The 20855-nt window shown below is 38.8% G+C and overlaps 1 protein-coding gene across 1 annotated transcript in view; it reads left to right on the top strand.

The window, feature by feature from the left end:
* LOC124777469 (protein IMPACT-like) overlaps positions 1–20855 on the top strand; it is a 56389-nt gene that overhangs the window by 19198 nt on the left and 16336 nt on the right. The window contains exon 4 of the mRNA XM_047252894.1: positions 79–238. Coding sequence (XP_047108850.1) covers positions 79–238 — 160 coding nt within the window. The remainder of the gene's footprint in view (positions 1–78; positions 239–20855) is intronic.

The raw sequence follows: 20855 nt of genomic DNA, 5'->3' as shown, positions 1-20855 counted from the left end.
AGAGCAATAAAATCCTTGTAGAAATATGAAGCATTGTGTATTGCTTTCATGCCTCTTTCATTTTTCATCTTCATACAGGGCAGTTTTACAGAAGCTATATGAAAATAAGAAAATAGCTAATGCAACTCACAACATGTATGCCTATCGAATTTTCAAAGATGATACAAAATCATTTCTGCAGGATTGCGAGGATGATGGTGAAACACATGCTGGAGGAAGGCTGCTTCATCTATTGCAGGTATGAAACTTTGTTACGTTTGTAAATAAAAATGCTGTCATTAGTAACTGAGAAAAAAAAAATCAATCAGAGTAAATCATACCACTGAACATGCCATATGTTATCAGACCACTTGAGGTATCAGAAAAGAGTTTTATATCATTTTACTTGTCAAAATACACATTATAGTTCCACCAGAGCACACCCTTCACTACTACGAGTCTATCTGCGTGCACTGTTTCTTTGATTTTTCGTTTTGATGTGCATTTTAGTTCCCAATCTCCAGTTTCTGTTTTGTATTTAGTATCCTATTCCTCTTAATGTGGATCTGTCTCTCAGTACATGTGTGTATATGACACTTGGCTGCCTCTCCTGCTGCATCCCATTCTTTTTCTGTTGCCTATCCTTTTATGCAGCCTCAAGATAATTAACAGTTAACTGCTTCTGTAGTAGCACCACTTAACTGAGCATTTTTGCTAGTTTACTGTGAACATTGTAGTTATTTAATCACTTATTAATCATTATGTAATTGTTCCTTCTACCACATATTATGTCATTTATACCTAAGCACGTCTGCTTTTCTGCCAGTTTCCCTCTTTTCATAACTATCTTTTTATTTGATGCTCCCACTGAACATATCTTCTGTACCTGTTTCGAAAAAGGTTATAGTTTTACTTGTCATCAGTAGTCAAGTCATTAGAGTTGGGACACTTATGCTATTTAAAGAGAAACAAGAAAAAAAATCTGTCATAATCTTACCTAAGGAACCATCCTAGTGTTTTGTGAACTGATTTAGGTAAATAAAAGTCATGATTGTAACCTAATTCCCTGTGAATGAAAGTCTAGTGCCTTAACAACTGCATTACTTCACTCATTTGACCTCAGGAACTGTTTTGTAGCTTGAATAAAATAACCTCTTGATTGCCATATTGCTGGCATGCAGCCAGCTATGCTTAACAAAGCACTGTATATATCTACATTTACATACATACTCCGCAAGCCACCGTACAGAGGGTGGCGGAGGATACCATGTACAACTACTAGTTGTTTCCTTTCCTGTTCCACTCACAGCTAGAGCAAGGGAAAAATGACTGTCTATATGCCTCCATACGAATCCTGATTTCTCATATGTTGTTTTTGTCGTCCTGACATGAAATATATGTTGGTGGCAGTAGAATCATTGTGCAGTCAGTTTCAAATGCCGGTTCTCTAAATTTTCTCAATAGTGTTCCTCGAAAAGAATGTTACCTTCCCTATGGTGATTGTCATTTGCGTTCCCAAAGCATCTCCTTACATTTGCATGTGGTTTGAACCTACAGGTAACAATTCTAGCAGCCTGGCTCTGAATTGCTTCTATGTCTTCCTTTAATCTGACCTGGTACGGATTGCAAACACTCAAGCAGGATTCAAGAATAGGTTGCACTATCGTCCTATATGTAGTCTCTTTTACAGATGAACCACACTTCCCTAAAATTCTCCCAAGAAACAAAAACTGACCATTCGCCTTCCCTACTACAATCCTCATATGCTTTTTCCATTTCATATTGCTTTGCAACATTACACCCAGATATTTAAACAATGTGACTGTGTCAAGCAGGACACTACTAACACTGTATCTGAACATTATGGACTTATTTCTCCTACTCATTTGCATTAACTTAAATTTTTCTACATTTACAGTCAGCTGCCATTCACACCAACTAGAAATATTGTGTAAGTCTTCTTGTATCATTCTACAGTAACTCATCCTTGACATCTTCCCATACACCACAGCATCATCAGCAAACAGCTGCGGACTGTTGCCCACCCTGTCTGCCAGATCATTTATGTATGTAGAAAATAATAGTGGTCCTATCACACTTCCCTGGTTCACTCCTGAGGATAACCTTGTCTCTGATGAATACTCACCATCATGGACAACATACTGAGTTCCATTACTTAAGAAGTGTTCCAGCCACTCATATATATGGGAACCTATTCCGTACATCTATACCACCATTAACAGTCTGCAGTGGGGTAACATGTCAGATGCTTTTTGGAAGTCTGCAGTCAGCTTCAAATACTGATTATCTAAATTTTCTCAGTAGTGTTCCTCGAATAGTATGTTGTCTTCCTTCCAGTGATTCCTGTTTGAGTTTCTGAAGCATCTGCGTAAGACTTGCGTGTTGCCTGTTGCCCTTCATCCATAGTTTGGAGTATATGATGTGGGAAGAGTGCAAGCCAAGTTTCACGCAAGTGACACTTTCTACAACCATGCTCATTCATGGACTTAAGCTTTTTGGTCTCTATGAAATTTATTGTGTTGAAACTCAGAATATGTTCTACAGTTATGCAGCAAACCAATGTCGGCCTACATGGCTTACATGGCACTTGAGAAAGAACAATGAATGGCTATGAGCTGATCCCTAGAAGTCTACTGGCTTAAAATTCAATCAAAAAGCTATTTTAATCCAAGTACATAATGTGGTCATCTAATTTATGCTCTGTTCTGTACTCTACAGTTAGTCTGAACAGAACCTGCAAGGTGGTTGGGACAGCGGTAACAGCATTGCCAATGAGATGTTTTAATAGAATGTAGACTCTGAGTGTGTTAGAATGTTTTGATATTGTTAACATTCATCAAAGGAAGATACATGTTGAATAGCACTCTTATGTGAGGAAAAATGAGTTATGTTGAATAGCACTCTTATGTGAGGAAAAATGAGTTTGAAGTTGTCTCATCACTGTCGAGTTCACTGAAGATAGAGCACCAGGTCAGATGGAGAAGGATGGGCAAAGGAAGCAAGTTTTTAAATAATCCTAGCATTAATCTGAAGGGATTAAGGCAATCAGTGCAGAATGTAGTTGTGGATGGATGCACAGGGATTCAGACTTTACTCATGGGTAGGAGTCCAGTATAATAATAATAATAATAATAATAATAATAATAATAATAATAATAATAATAATAATAATAATGCCATTAATCACTTGGAAAAGTTGCAGAAGTAGAACCTGTAGGCCATGCAGAAACTATAGAACAAATCAAAATTAGTGCCAACCTAAGCTCACATATCATTGGAGATGTCTTTACATAATGTGACAATGAGACCTATTGTGTGCACTTTATGTGCAGGAATTGATTCATAATAATCACCTAGCAGAAACCTTTTTTTTTCAGTTTTACCTAAATGAAAGGTGCATAGAAACACACTCCATCACAGGATGTCTTTTGTATCCATGTAGATTGGTCAGAGTATGGTACATTAAGTATATAATGATCTTGTGACTACACTACATATGAGGTGTGATCAAAAAGTAATGGGAATGTTTGTATTTTCGTAAAGAATTTTTATTTATTCATCAACATCAACTTTTTCCCCTTCAAAGTTATTCCCTTGAGATATAATACACTTGTGCAGCACTTTTTCCACTCTTGGAACCACTTCTGGAACCCACTTTTTATTACAGTGTTCAGCTCCATCAGTGATTCTGTTTTCATCTCATCAATGGTGGCAAAACAACATCCTTTCATGGTTCTCTTCAGCCTCAGGAATAGAAAAAAGTTGCAGGAGACCATGGCCAGTAAATAAGTTCGCTGAGCCAACATAAGGTTTTGTTTTTTTGCCAAAAAAGTAACGAACAAGCAATGAAGTGTGAGTGGGAGCATTATCATGATGCAATTTCCACAAGTGGTTTTGCCACAATTCTGGTCATTTTCTTTGGCTTGTTTCACATAAACAGTGTTCCTTATTGACCGTACAATCATAAGGTAGGAACTCATTGTGCAGTACCCCACTGTAATCAAAGAAAAGAGTGAGAAAAATCTTCACATGTGATCAAACTTGAAAAAATTTTTTCAGTCTTGGTTCTTCAGGCAGTTTCCACTGGGATAATTGAGCCATGGTTTTGATGTTATACCCAATATCTATGTTTGGAAGTTCTGGGTCATTGTCACCTTCATTCAGCAACTCCTGAGTGACGTCTGCGTGATGTCACTTTTGGTCAAAATTCAACAATTTTGGAACAAAGTTAGGGCTGCTACATGTTTTGTGCCCAAAAGTCTAAAAAAAAAAAAATGCTGGCATTAGCCAAAAGATATGCTGACATCATCAGCAACCTCTCTGATTGTAATTCGGTAATCTTCCAGAACCAATTTAATTATTTCCTCCACATTGTCGTCAGTACTTGATGTGCTAGGGTGTCTAAGGGCGGTCATCGTCTACAATGTCTTCTCGACCTTGTTCGAAGCGTTTACACCACTCATAAACTCTTGTCTTACTCATAGCAGATTTTCCAAAAGCCAAAGTCAACAGTTTGAATGTAGTGCTGCACTTTATTCCATTTTTCAAGCAAAACTTCATGGAAATTCTTTGATCCATCCTTTTCAAAAGAAAAAATTTACCGAGTACTTCAAAACGTGTGTAACCTTTTGACTGTCGACAATAAACTAAATACTCAAAACAGCTGAAAATGGAAAGATGTATCAGGAACGCGTGTACCAACAAGATGAAAACAATTTAAAATCTGATGTACAAAGCCCGCAAAATTAAAAAAATTCTCATTACTTTTTGATCCTTTCTCGCACAATTAAACAGGTGGTTTGGTGGTTAAAGGAGTTTGGACTACACTTAGGAAGGAGTAGGGTTGCAATATCCCAACTGGCCATTCCAGTTGGGTTTTCTGGTGTTTCCCAAAAATGATTAAAGCAAATGCTTGGAATACTTCTGTAAGAGCACAGCTGGTATGTTTTCCATTCTAGTCCAATCCAAATTTGTGTTCATTCTGAATGACTTCACTGTCAAGAGACATTAAACTTTTAATCTTCTTTCCTTTACATTACAAACAAAGCAGTATGCTATGTCATCAGTCTGTACCAACATCTTTTTTCCTCAAAAATTATGAAAATAGTATTGGTACTGGAAAGTTCAATTACACTTGTCACATTTGCCTCCTTTGTCGTAAACCTATGTGGCATACACCAATGCACTATGTCACTTTGGGATTGAAATCATTGAGAAAGTTCTATCAAAAGGAATTCACAGTCACAACTCTGGAGAAACTGAAAACTGATAACAAAATACCACCAAACTATGAATAAACTTAAAGATTTCAATTCTAATCCTGGAAATGCATCACCTCTTCTCTCTTTTTTTTTCCAGTAACTATGAGTTCAGTCCATATCAACTCTACAAAAGGTTTGGTGTCAGATATTTTGTTTTTTGTTTATCAAACGTATAAATATATAAAATTTCGAACTCTCTTGATGGATGGATAATTTCGTTCACAAAATGAAAATTTCTCATTGTTCTGAGAGTGTCATGAAACAAAAATGTATGTTGACTTCAACTATTGATAGTAGGAAACTGAGACTGATGTTGTTGTAAGGACTTACTGTAAGCTTTAATCTGATGTGTAACACAATAATGTTGTAACACATGCTTGATTTTACTAAAATATGAAAAAATGGGCAAATCTAAAAAAAAAAACTTTTTGTTATTCACATGTGTGTTTAGAGTGATTTGGGTTTCAAGATGGAAAAAGAATGGGTTGTTAACAAAAAGTTCATTTCTTATATTTAATTTTGGTCGTATGACAGATATAGGATAGTTAATAAAGAATACAGAAGAGATAAAGAACACACACACACACACACACACACACACACACACACACACACACACAAATAATATACGGTAATAGAATATATCACAAATGACTGTGTCGGACAGGTTTGTTAAGCTTTCTTGCTTTAATAATTTGATGTTGTTCTGAAGGTGATTATATAACTGTCTACTTCTATGAGGAACACTTTTCCAATAGGTTGATGTCCTGGCATAAGAGACATGGATGTTGTTTCCATTTCTTGTTCCGTGACTGTGCACAAAGCTGTTTTGCTGATATGCATTGGACTTCCTAAATATTCTCTTGTAAAGACCATCATTTCAGATATGTACAGGCATGGAATGTTCAGTATCTTTAATGTTGGGGAAAAAAGGATGACACGAATCTTGTTTATTTACATTGAAAGTGATTTTGGTAGCACGTTTTTGGGTTTTGAATATGTGTTGACTGCAAGGTGCATTCCCTCAGAGTATTATTCCATATCTGATTGCTGACTGGAAATGTGTGTGATATGACTGTATTACCGCTTGTGTTCAGTATCCATAGCATGTAACTGATTGATGACAGTTTAGCTATAAGAACTTTAATATGTATGTTCCATTTTAGGTTACTGTGCAGATATATTCCTAGGAGTTTCACATCATCAGCCAATTTTAAACTTTTGTTTCTTATTTTCAATATGTGGTCATTTTGTTGCTTAGGGTAAGATATATGAAAGTTCGTGGCTGCTGTTTTTTTGGTGTTTTTGATAAGTTTATTTCTTTAAAACCAGTTTGTTAGCTCCAGCAATGATGTGTGTTTAGATGTTTGGAGGTCTTTTTGGTATAACCCTTAATCAAAATACTGACATCATGAGCAAATAAAGTGTTTTATTTGGTGTGGACAGTTTCATTCAGGTCATTAAAAAAAAAAAAAGAAGGATTTGACCTAATGTTGACCCTTGTATCCTGTCAAATTCATTGTAGCTTTTTCTGATGCATATGCTGTCGTTCTTACAATGTTCCAGTAATATTATCCTGTTTAAGAACAATTTTTTGTTGTCTGTTAGTATGATATGACCTAACCCACTCATTTGGAGTATCTCTAATTCCCTTTCTTTCCAATTTATACAATAGAATAGTATGATTTATTATATCAAATGCTTTGGATAAGTCCAAGAAGATTCTAGAAGCCATTTCCTTTTCATCTATAGCTATCATGACAGGAATTTATAGATTGCTGTGGTTGTGGATCTTGATCGCCTGAAACCATGCTGATGACTTTTTGTTAATAAACTCTATCAGTCTATTGTAAAAGAGCATCTGAAAGATCTTTGAAGCCACTAAGCTGAGCTACAGGCCTGCAATCGTTAACATTGTCTGTTGCTTCCTTTTTGTGCAAGGGTGTTACCTTAGCAATCTTAAGGAGATTTGGAAATGTACCAGTGGAGAAGGAGTGATTACTAATATGCTTCAGAGATTCTACAATGTAATATCCTATTTGGTTTATAACATAGTATTGAATATCATCATAAATACACGAAGGTTTCTTTAATGATCTAGTTGCCAGTATGAGCTTGTTGTGAGTGGCCTGTTTGAGAAATATAGACCCACAGGGTGGGGGTTGTGGTTTTCAATGTGGTGCATAATAAGAGTTTGAAAGTTACTTTGGATGACACCATATGCTGTTTTGATAAAGTACTTATAGAAGGTATTAGCTACTGCAGTGACTTCAGATATTTGTCCATTTTCCAGTTTAGGCTAATGCTCTTTGCCACTGGCTTGGTGCCCGTTTCAGAATGAATGATGTTCCACGTAGCCTGTGGCTTGTTTTCTGATTTGCAGATGTATTCATCATTACCCCTCTTTTTTGCATCTTTAATAACTTTGTTGTAGGTCCTACTGTACTCTTTGGCATAGTTTTGCATCTCTAATGATATAATATTTTGTTTTTTGTATGAATGCAGAAATCATTTCTTTAGACTGGAGATTTTATACCCATAGTGATCTATTTTTTTTTTCTAGCAGGTTATAATTCATGTTGCTTAAGTGGAAAGATTGGGAAGGCTATGTCAAAATAGTATTGTTATGTCCCATGAAAGTTATTAAACATTCTATTTACATATGTTTCGTTGAACACTTCATCCCATGTTTCCTGTCCTAATAGGTGGCAAAAGTTTGCTATATTACCATCACTGAGATTCCTGCACTCAATTATTTTGATGGGTGATATTTTCTCTATGCATAACACCAATGTTAGCAACAGAGACTCGTGATCACTGTAGCCCAGGGCCGGCCAAACGCTGCACAGTGTCCAGACGTGCGGAAGAGCTGCACATGTGTGACAGCGACATCCGTTATTAGACAAGTGTCCTACATGAACGACAGCGGCTCCACTTCCCTGTTTATGTGGTACAAGCAAGAGCGCAACATACCTAGTCTCGTTTACCCCTGGTGCCGTAACCTTAACAGAGAAGTACTGAGAAATGGCAGGTACTGTGAAAAATCAAAGGACGGGAGATCTATGTTCTCAGTCATTTAAAAATAAATGGGAACTGCAATTCTTTTTTGTAGCCGTTGGCGAAAACTCACAGTGTTTGCTGTGCCGCCGAATAATAGGCAGCCAGCATAAGTTTTCAATTCAAAGACACTACAATACATATCACAAAGACGAGTGTAGGGTACTCAACAGTGAAGAACGGCAAGCAAAATTAAATGTCCTTAAGAAAATGGATGAGACACATCAACTCGATTTTACTGTAAGTCAAAGTAACTGATACTTCTTGAACTCTTAGTTTCTTGTGTTACATTTATGTCTATTTTACTGTACGCTGTACAATGTACTGTTTTCAATTTTCCAGAATGGCAGCCACATTAAATCTTCACTGTGAGCAAGTTTTAAAACTGCATTAAGAATTGCTCAATCCGGGAAACCCTTTTTCAAAGGGGAGATTGTGAAAGGGTGTCTGACTGATGCTGCAGAACTTGTGTGTCCCACGAACGTTAGCAGGTTTCAAGAAATCAGTCTATCCAAACAAACAGTGACAAAACGTATCAGTGCTATGGCCAGCAATGTGCACAGGCAGCTAATAAATAAGGCTAAAGACTTTGTTGCTTTCTCTGTTGCACTCAATGAAGCAACAGATCTTACAGATACAGCCCAGGTGTGATATACATACGAGGTGTCTCTAAAGCACTTTGTGTAACAGAGGACATTTTGGACTTAGTACCCTTGAAAGGGACTACTACAGGTCCGGACTTACTCCAAGCTGTTGAGCAAGCGATTGATGGTGTCAGTTTGGACTGGAATCAGTTAGTCTCAGTGATGAGAGATGGAGCACCATCAATGCATGGCCATCAGAGAGGACTCATAGCACGGATGTACAAAATGCTAGGGCGCACAGACGAGACGTTGTATGGAATTCACTGCATTCTGCATCGAGAGGCACTTTGTGCAAAATCAGTAACGTTAGCAAATGTCATGCAAATTGCTGTGCGTACTGTAAACTATCTGAAGACACATGGCCTTACGCATCGCCAGTTTTGGCAGTTCTTGGAGGAATTAGGAGCGGAGTATGACAACGTACCTTACTATACCGAAGTATGCTGGCTCAGTTGAGGTAAAAGGCTGAAAATATTTTTTGATTTGCGTTTGGTGATAGTAACATTCTTACAAGAGAAGGGAAAAAGTGAACCTATGTTGGAAGACCCTTGTTGGATATCAGACCTTGCATTTCTCATGGACGTTACTTCTCACATGAACAGCCTGAACGTCAGTTTGCAAGGTGAAAATAATTTAATTTCTGACATGTTGGAAAAAGTAAATGCCTTTGAAAGGAAGCTTGCGCTTTGGGAGAGCCAGCTATTGACAAAAAACACTGCACATTTCCCGATTCTTGGACTGGTCCATGAAAGTGCTAGATTTCAAGAATATGTGTCAATAATTGTAAAAATTAAGGAACAATTTCAAGCACGATTTGCAGATGTTACGTGTTTGTCTGCTGCCATTCGCCTCTTTGCTCGACCGTTCTCGTTGTCAGTTGAAGATGCTCCGAATGATCTACAGATGGAACTGATCGACCTACAGTGCAATACAAGACTGAAGGACAAGTTCTTTGCAGTGCAAAGTACAAAAGAGTTCTATGAAAATTTTTCACAACAAGAATTTCCATGCCTGCACTGAGAAGCCGTGAGAGTTATGTCCATGTTCGGGTCAACATATGTTTGTGAAAGATTTTTCTCGGTGATGAAAATGAATAAATCAAGGTTTCGATCAAGCATAAGTGATGAAAATCTTCGCAACTGCTTGCGTTTGTCAATGAGCTGTGCTTTTGTGCCCGATATTAACTGTATCATTTGTCATGACCAGTGATAAACGTGTTTGGATTTATTCCTTTCATAATTAAAAATTATTGTTTACTAACTGTGCATTATTGCCTCATTCTGCTCCATGTTACATTATTATCAGGAAAATTGATCATTAAACCGATTGTTCCAATGTATACTTACATTTAGAGTTTTTTTTTTAAATGTGTGAAGGGCTACGCTCAGACTACAGGTGATCGTCGAGAGGTCTACGGTTATCATTCTGTTCAGAGGTCAATGAGACAGAAATTATGTGGATGTAACTGAGGGCACCGAGAATTAATTATAGGAAACCTTGCATTAGTTTAACGTTATTTGAAATCATGAATAAGGTTCGTTGGAAGTCGCTAAGTGCTCTTTCTTAAATATTAGATCAAAAACTGAGCTTAATAAAAACCCACAGTTGTTAATTGTATTACTTGTCTTACTGGGTTAAACTGTTAACATAAAAGTAGACGTCTCAATGAGTAGACTGTGACAGTATTTTAAATGTTTAATACGCGAAATGCCTTCCTATGGTTGGCTTGCAAGCTGTGGAAAGAGCACTAGAATGCGCCGGTACAGAGTATCCCAGCAAGTGGATAAAGTGACATCTGTGCATAGAAACATGCACTACATGAACGCTGACGGCTGCGGTGTGCACGCTGTGATCTGGAAGTTGTGCATGTGCAGGAGCACCGCATGTGTGCAGAATTTCTGGCCGGCCCTGCTGTAGCCCATATTTATTACTTTATTATTCTATAGAGAGTGAGTTTCCTGAATAAAAATTTGGTCTAGTGCTGTATTACAATGTCTAGAGATTCTTGTTGGTGCATTTACTGTGGGGATTAAACTGAAACACTCTGCCATGTCCAGTAATTCATCTCTGCAGACTGAGCTTTTCAAAAAATCAATGTTTAAGTTACCAAAAGTGATTTTTTTTTTGTTTAATCTAGACTATTTAACATCATTTCAAATTTACCCAGGAAGTTCTCAAAGTCACCACTTAGGTGACCTGTATACAGCTACAATGGTAAGGTGGATGTCAGTAAGTTTGATAGCTGCCATTTCAAATACATTTCCCTTAATCAAACCAGAATATATATGGATTTCTTTCCACCTTACATTCTCCTTTGCAAAGACAGCTGTCCCAGCATGTTTATAATGAGATCTGCAGAATGAACTACCTAGGAGAAAACCAGCTATATTTACAGTATCTGTTTTGCTGTTTTTTAGCCAGTGCTCCATTATGCAGATAACATCAACTTTTAGATAAGAGTCTAGTATTATTTCTAGTTCCTGTAATTTGTTTGTTAGAGGTTGAACATTATGATGCGTTATATGAACTGGGAGAAAGCTGGTTTTGTTTTGCTTATTACTACTACTTTTATCATTTCTGATGAACCACTTGCCTCAGATAACATCCTGACTTTCTATCTTGTGTTCTTCCTTGGTCTGCTTTCTACTAAAAAATCATTGACATGGGAAGGAGGCACTTTTTTCCTTCTGCTCACCTCATTGGACACTGCTGCTGGTGCTGCTTCTTGTGTATTCATTTCCATAGGAGAGGTTGGAACTGCTGCTGCTGTCTTCAGAATGCCAGCATAACTTTTTCTGGGACATATTCCTTGACAGGTGTCTGGTGTTTTCACTGTTTGTGTGCTGTCAGTCCAAGAGGAAATCTCTGATGATGTTTCTAAGGCTTGAGACACTTCACTGCACTTTATGTGAACATGATTAGCACTTTCTGGAACTGTTGGGATTGTCTGAGATTGAGGAATGGCAGCTGGACTAGATGTACGTTGAGTACTCTTCATAATTCCCATGATTCTTTTTACAGATAACAGTTTTTCCCCTCCCATTAAGATGCATACCATGCCTCGTAAAGAGTTTGTGGTCCATGTGCCCTGTGTTGGAAGAATGTGTTCTGAGAAGCTTGACAGATTTTTTAATACAGCCTGTCTCTCCTTTGAAATCATTTTTATAAATGTCATTGGCACTTCCTATTAATATCGTGCACCATTTGTTATTGGAGCAGTTCTTATTGATTTCACATGTAGGAGATCCTGGTTTAACAAAACTAGTGGTGGTTACTCACTGACAATTTTGCAAAATGTTTGTGATTCCTCTGTCAAGACTGTAAGAATATATACAGATTTCACAATTTTTCATCAATTCCTTACATAAAGAAGCCTTGTTACCTCTAATTGCTTTCATCTTATTTGCTGTAGGTGGACTAAATGAAGGCTCAATGACTGCATCTAGTGATGCATCCTGCAAGGTTCGCAGGAGAGCTTCCGTAAAGTTTGGAAGGTAGGAGACAAGATACTGGCAGAAGTAAAGCTGTGAGGACGGGGCGTGAGTTGTGCTTGGGTAGCTCAGTTGGTAGAGCACTTGCCCGCGAAAGGCAAAGGTCCCGAGTTCGAGTCTCGGTCTGGCACACAGTTTTAATCTGCCAGGAAGTTTCATATCAGCGCACACTCCGCTGCAGAGTGAAAATCTGATTCTGGCATCTAGTGATGTTTGTGATTGTTTTCTTTCGATGTTGCTCTTGTGTTTATTATTTACCTCCGCTATTATATTTCTGTTCTTACTAGTCTTTGAATTATATATAAAAACAAAGATGAGGTGACTTACCGAACGAAAGCGCTGGCAGGTCGATAGACACACAAACAAACACAAACATACACACAAAATTCAAGCTTTCGCAACACACTGTTGCCTCATCAGGAAAGAGGGAAGGAGAGGGGAAGACGAAAGGAAGTGGGTTTTAAGGGAGAGGGTAAGGAGTCATTCCAATCCCGGGAGCGGAAAGACTTACCTTTGGGGGAAAAAAGGACAGGTATACACTCATACACACGCACATATCCAACCACACATACAGACACAAGCAGACATATTTAAAGACAATGTCTGCTTGTGTCTGTATGTGTGGATGGATATGTGCGTGTGTGTGAGTGTATACCTGTCCTTTTTTCCCCCAAAGGTAAGTCTTTCCGCTCCCGGGATTGGAATGACTCCTTACCCTCTCCCTTAAAACCCACTTCCTTTCGTCTTCCCCTCTCCTTCCCTCTTTCCTGATGAGGCAACAGTGTGTTGCGAAAGCTTGAATTTTGTGTGTATGTTTGTGTTTGTTTGTGTGTCTATCGACCTGCCAGCGCTTTCGTTCGGTAAGTCACCTCATCTTTGTTTTTATATATAATTTTTTCCCACGTGGAATGTTTCCTTCTATTATATTGATATCATTAGTCTTTGAATTAGTTATATTTGGCATCAAATTGTCATATTTATTACTTGGCAGCACATGATCTGAAAGTTTTTCAGTTTTTGACATCACAGGAGTTTCAGTAATTTACCTTCGTGAATCTTCAAGCACCATGACATAATTTTTGGCATCCTTTAATTCACTGAGGAGTGATTCTGTTACAGAAAATTCCACACCTTCGATGTACATTTGTTCTGGTGATTCATGACCTTTACATTTTAGTCCACAATCACACCTTATTTTCTCATTATTTGCCTGTGTGAAACATTTGGAATGATGCCCTTTCTGCAATGTTGGGCATATTTGAATTCCTTTTATCACGTTTTCACAACACAAAAGACACTGGGTACTGATAAAATAGACATTAAATGCAGAGCCTTTTGCCACAACCTATATACCTGCTGCCATCTTGTAACCCTATAATTTTATACTATGTGAGGTAAGTGATTTTAGTAACAAACTTTGAAATCAGTACTGTCCTTCAAAATCCAAGTCAAGTTATTAGGTGTATTAAGAATTGAATTACATTGTTATTAATTCTATAGTATATACCAGTAAGACATTCAAGTGAGCACCAACTTTGAGAACGGGCACTACTGGCCAATATAGTGCAACTGCATCCTTGAATTCAGATACTGGATTGAGAGAGTTTAGTTTATGAGTTCCTTGGATGATTTTAGAATTACTGAACTGAGGCAATACCTTTATTTCACTTTGCTAGTACTCCTCTGGTTCACATAATTCAAAATGGATGCCAGGAGTGGTTTCTTCACCAAACTCGTACAGCTCCTGGGTGTCACGATTTGATTTTCATATGGTCTTTGTAAATTTGTTTTAATACCAAGTCTTTTGATAATGGCCCCAAGTCCATCACATACAATTTTACCATTTGATGTGGAAAAATACAGGGGTTATACGTAAGTACGTTCTGGGTTTGAAAGCAACTGCACAAAAACTAAGAGACACACAAGAAAATACACACGTATCAGTGGATGGAGCATCTCCGCAAGTTTTAGAGTCACATTACAGGTTCTCATTATGGGCACTATGTGTGATGTGGCAAACACAACTAGTTGGGTGAATTCGTCTAAGTTGCTGACGTGAATTTCCCAGGATGTGTGACAGCAACTAGCTATGGAAATCTGTTCATTGGGTTGCCTATATACTGGCACAAGCTGATTCATTGCCACAGTATGGAGAAGATGATTCTGCTACATGTTCTGACATGCCAGTCCCCCACTCCCCCCCTCCCAGTACAACAATGTCTTGCCAATATAACTTGGAGACATGCTGTGTCCAGTGATATGTATCATTTTTCTGCAGAAATCCTGGGAGCACTTATGGTGCTGTTCTCCAGCAGCCTTGTGGAGATTGTGTGTGTTGAAAACATTTTTTCTACTTTTCTGAACATCTTTTTTATGTTATGCAAATTTTCTTTGACACTGAGATCAGTTTTGTTTGGGAAACATTAAATGCCACTATGTCACATTTTGTGCAAGCAGAAACGAAGACATAAAAATAGATGTCTAGCTGGCAGTCCACTGGTGGGACTGAACTTTGAAGCACAAATAAATAATTTTCAGCAAACTCAAATGTTATGAGAACTTATGCATCTTTTAAGTTATTTTGTGTAATAAGAAAACTGGTTTGCTTTACTTGTATAAAGAATATGACCTAACAACAAGAGCTGAGGTCAATTGTTTTCAAAAGCAGCTTCAGTGATGACTAATTTAATGTTACCAGTAACTATCTAAATGAATTAACTCACATGAAAGATTAAGAGATTCTCGTACATATGATTCATGGAACTTTATCTGTAAACTCTACATTGGAGAGACTACCATCTAACAGTATAATAAAGGCTACAACAAAATTATCAAAGATTCAGTTCTGTTCAAAAATCATGAAAATAGGAGAATGGAAATATTGGTTAGTTAAAATGAAACAGCAACTTCAAACCTGTATGGACAGTGTACTAGTTTTGAAGTCAGGACAGTGGTCCATTTCAAGCAGTGTGGCATTCAAAGTTCTCTTAGCTCCAATGTTTCAACTCTTACTTTTTAGATGTTGCAAATGGAAGGCATCCATAAAGATACATTTTGTCCATCAGGTTTTATTTAATTATATCCAGTAGTTCATCTAAATCCAGTATTTCTTAGAAAAAAGTCAAATCAGAAATCAAATACTTGTGTGTAGTAGTGTGAACCACCATAAAAAATACTCTGGTGGAATGGGAAAAATAGAGACCTGCGAAGACATTAAATAAAAACACCTTATCTGCATGTGCCCACTAGTAGATGGTGCTAAAGCAATAATTCAAAATGTCAAACTGTGACTGGGTAGGAATTTTGTCCTGAGCATAACACTTTGCTCCATAACAACTGTATTTGACTTGTTGAAAGAAAGACTTGTTGTGAGGAATTGTACTAGGCAGGTAAACATGGTCAAGTATGCCAGAACGACATTGATCAGGACATTTTATGGAAAAAATTGTCTTTTCAAAGAACTGCCCTACATATGGAACACAAGGTGTCAGTTGTGTATCATTGCTAGTGCTACAGATCCAAGGTAGATTTATATGGTAGTAGTCAGAGTTTTGGAAAACAACAATATGCTGATTTACACCTGGACAAGCCTAATTGTTCTTGGAGCAGTCATTACTAATTGTGTGCTGCCAGCAGCTCAGTTTATGGCCAGTATGTCTCAGCACCTCATTAGGAAAGGTACTTGATGACTTTATTGAGGAGTTGTGTTTTACTCATCTCATGACGTACATTTCCAATCCATTTGATTTGCATACAGGAGACATGTCAAAAACTTATAATACAGTTACAATGATTTTTACACTAATGAATACTAGCACTAAAATAAATAATTACACTGTAAGGATATTTCTTGGAATATGTAACACATTGTATCTACCTCAAATATCCAGTTTGTCCTGCATGAATTCACCTACTGAGTAATAACATTTCAGTGTCAGTGCCTCATATAGCTTTCTTTTAAGTGGGCCTAAGTTCATCTGCATTAACTTGTTCCATTTTAATTTATTACAAATTTCCATTCCCATTCATTTACATGGTCTCTCACACCTTCACTATGCAGCTCACCTCTAATGATTTAACAAAAGACACAGTTGTGTTTGGTTATGAGAACAGATTCTTCCTTAACATAAGTGACTGTTGTTCTGGAAAATATATCAGACAGGGTCATAGAGAACATATCCACGAAATATGTGAGGGAGCCATAGCCCGCATTGCCTGTACACTTCTGGAGTCTGTTGGTGGCACATTGAAAAGTATACAACTGTGAACATTCCATTTTTACTCCTCCATCAGCAGCCATATTATGATGTGTGGGAGGGGTTACTTTGTAAACCATTTTCAGATATATGTTGCATAAATGTTATTTTGCTTCTCATGTTTCCTATTCCAATTGAAAGTGGTTTGCAGTAACAATGGCTATTATTCTGTCTTCATGGTGGGTTCATGGTGTATTTCTTTCAATACAACTCAGTCTCAGAAGGTTTTTCATTTGCTGTTTGCTACTTGGTAGATTAACACTGTGTCCTTCAGGCACAGTTAAATGATAGGAAGTGTGAACTGGAGAGACTATGGAGGCAGAGGGTCGAGAGGGAGAAGTGAAAACTGGCAGTAGGCAGTGTGGCCATTAGAAAGGAATGTGCTTCAGTAGTTTCATTTTAATATTGAAAACAGGTGTTAGCAGCTGTCAGTCTTGTGGAGTAGTTGTAAGAGTTGGTAATATGCAGAAGAGCCCAACATTTTTAGGAAGCCAAATATAGGTAGGAAAATTAAGAAGAAGAGAATTCTGCTTCTGGGCAGCAGTCATGGGCCTGTAGTTGCAGTAGTCACTAGCATTTTTAAACCATTTGCTGGTATAATAAAAAGTCAGAAAACTTAGGAGCTTTGTGTAAGGATTTTGTTAAAGAGGATCAAGTAGTGACAGTGGGAGGGTCTGAGAACAGTCTTGGCAGGGACTGGGCTTATGATACAGGCTAGGCTCTTTCATATTGAGTAGCCAGCTTTTTCATATTGAGTAGCCAGGCAGGTGCAGGAACAGGTGGGTGGGAGTGCACAGATGGCTATGTGTGAGTGGTCGGCAACTGAACTGTAGCATACACGACTCTACTCCAGTGGTCGAATGCACAGAGGCAGAGGTGGCCAAGCGACCTGCATGTACAAGGGGGGACCCAAAAGTAACCGGAATCGTAATGCTGCACATCGTGTACTTGTAGTAGTAGGTTGCACCACCAGAGGGTTGTAGTAGGAGCTCTGCTGAGTCATTCTGCCACATGGCGTCACCCAGCAGTGAGAAGTGTGGTTTCTTTGGCAGTTCTTTGAGTGTGCGTACAGTGCAGACGTGATGTGAGGAAATGGCTAGTTCTTACGAACAAGGTGCGGCAGTGACGTTTTTTTTCTTGCTCAGCAAGAACGGAGCAGACAACCTACAAAGACCATGCTCTTAGTAAAATGCAAGTGTACGAATGGTTTTCTCGGATTAAAAAGGGAGAAATGGTGGTTGAAGATCAGCCCCGTTCCGGTCGACCTTCAACTGCTCGAAGCAAAGACAACATCTTCAAAATCCGTGATCTCATCAATGAAGATCAACGCAGGACAATCGACCAACTCGAGAACTTGTCTGGGTTGTCCTGGAGCTCAATTCAGTGCATCTTGACCATCGATTTGGGGATGCGAAGAGTGGAACCAAAATTCATGCCGAAACTTCTTACCGGAGGTCAAAGGGATCGTTGTGTTCAAGCCTGTCTCGAAATGAAGGATGCGTTCAAAAATGATCCACATTTTTTCAACAAAATCATTACAGGTGATGAGTCATGGTGCTATGGATACGATCCAGAAAGTAAACAACAGTCATCACAATGGAAGTCACCTGGCCCACCTTGACCATAAAAAGCTCGACAAGTGAAATCAAATGTGAAAACGATGTTGATCTGTTTTTTTGACATCAAAGGGATCGTACACTCTGAATTTGTCCCTGTAAACCAGACAGTACACCAACAATTCTATTTGGACGTTATGAAATGGTTTCGCAGACGTTTATCGTGAAAACGTCCGGCTTTGTGGGATTCTGGCGTGTGGTTCCTGCATCACGACAACGCTACCGCGCACACAGCTCTCAGCATTCCACCAGTTTTTGGCCTCAACGAAGACGACTACCTTGATCCATGCACCCTATTCGCCTGATTTAGCACCTTCAGACTTCTTCCTGTTCCCGAGGATGAAAAGAGACTTCAGAGGGAAGTGTTTTGCGAATGTGGAAGACGTAAAATGCAATGTCATGAAAGTGCTAGCAGGTATCAAAGAGGATGAATTTAAAAGGTGCTTCAAACACTGGAATGAACGTTTGGACAAGTGTATTAATGCTAATGGAGAGTACTTCGAAGGGGATTAAGGCTGTATTTGAAAACAATGAAGTATATGCTTTCTAGAAAGAAATTCCGGTTATTTTTGGGTCCCCTCTCATATGCAGGATGAGCACTTCCTTCGTTTAGCAGGTTCCAGCAGAATGTATTTAACAGGCCTGTCTGGTGCATAGCTTACGTTACCTTGCCTGCCCGTGAGTGTCCTTGTCCAGCCAGCCGGAGTGGCCAAGCGGTTAAAGGTGCTACAGTCTGGAACCGCACGACCGCTACGGTCGCAGGTTCGAAACCTGCCTCGGGCATGGATGTGTGTGATGTCCTTAGGTTAGTTAGGTTTAAGTAGTTCTAAGTTCTAGGGGACTTATGACCACAGCAGTTGAGTCCCATAGTGCTCAGAGCCATTTGTCCTTGTCCCATGGGGTTGCGATGGAACAGTCTAGTAGAGGCAGTGACCTGGACAGGGTTGCTACTCAAAGCTGGACCATTAATGTTCACTTTGAAGAGTTGTTCTGATGTTATAATCAGTGTTCTCTTGACAGTGCTGTGAGGCGAGTTAATATGGGACTTCAGAGTGTGCTGATGACTACTGATGAGGCACACAGTTTGATGGTGGTAGTTGAGTGTGTTCATAGGTCTGGCTATACTAGACACACCATACACTTAAACAGAATTGGGAAGGGATGGTTGGTGAAGTATGTAAAAGACAGTATAGATGGTGTATCTGGATTCACTCAAGGCCAAGTTCCAGTGATAATGTGTAGAAAAGGTAGACCTTTATTAAGACGAAGGCAAATAGAAAGTATCCCTGTTCGAGTGGGGTTCCTTTAATGCTAGGAGATAATGTAATAAGTGGGGAATGCAGATCAGAAGGCACAGTGAGCTTATTTCATAAAAATGTTAGAGGAATCAAAGGCAAAGTAAATGAATTGCTGATAAATCTCCACAGTGGCATTATTTGTATCTCAGAGGATCATTCATCCAGAAGGTAAATTAGTGGGATTGGTGGAGGGTTAGTGAAGGAAGTTGTTGGTATCTTTGATGTTAGAGCTAGTTTTCGGGCTGTTGGTTGGAGGTGCTGATCAACAAGATGGAAAATTCTTTCAGTGGGAGCACAATAATCAGATACAATGGGGCATCCTGGATTGTTGGGTTTATGGATTGTGGGGAGTATGTACAAGGTAGCTGTGTGGGGTGCCATTGGGGTGAGAAGGGAGATGGACTCAGGGGAGAGGATTTGGGACAGGTGTAAGGGTTTCAGAAGGTTTTGCTGGTTATGTTGAATCCGTATTTCAGAGCTTTTAGGTGGGAGACTCTAACGGTTGACAAAAGCCTTTTATCAGGTAGTCTCTGCAATTCATTACAGCAGTAGTGGAGTCTTTGTCTGCAAGGAAGATGATTAGGTCAGGATCTATTTTGAGGTTGTGTATGGCTGTCCTTTCTTCTGCTGATAGGTTTGTATTTTTAGGAAGGGACCTGGGAAAGGATGATGAGGACAACCCCTGGTCACTATCCCTTGCTCAGATTCTAGGAATTATTAAACTCCAACTTGGCTTCACCATCCTTCCCCAGGCTCCTTCCTAGTAACACTTGCCTTTCTGCAAAAGAGGCAGAGCCATCTTTGAAAACAGCTACGTCAGCAGAGCCATACCAAGGCCATGGTGAGATTATCCCCCAGCAAGGGCACAGGCACAGAGGGGGTACAAAAGCTGTCCAGGAAAAAGATGGTTTAAGAATTAACTGGGAGAGGTACATGAGTTCACCTGTCTCACGTACTCATGCCTTCTGCCCACGAGAAGCAGACTGTAAATGCATGCTGTTGTCACATTATCATTTCATCTAAGTAGCATCATAAAGGAGTGTCTGCTACCAAGGAGGCATCAAGGGGTTGTGTCAACAATATGCTTGGTTTATACAGCTGCCTCCGACACAGATAACTCATGTTCTACAATGGAGTTTTTTATGCAACTTTGCTATGGTATAGTAGGGTCTCAAAAGCTATTGAGTGGGTTCTGGAGCAGATATCCTATATGCAGACGTTTTCCAATTGTG

This window comes from Schistocerca piceifrons, chromosome 2 (assembly GCF_021461385.2).
Source record: "Schistocerca piceifrons isolate TAMUIC-IGC-003096 chromosome 2, iqSchPice1.1, whole genome shotgun sequence".
In the NCBI taxonomy this organism is placed as follows: Eukaryota; Metazoa; Arthropoda; class Insecta; order Orthoptera; family Acrididae; genus Schistocerca; species Schistocerca piceifrons.
This window is presented reverse-complemented; position numbering and strand designations above follow the sequence as displayed.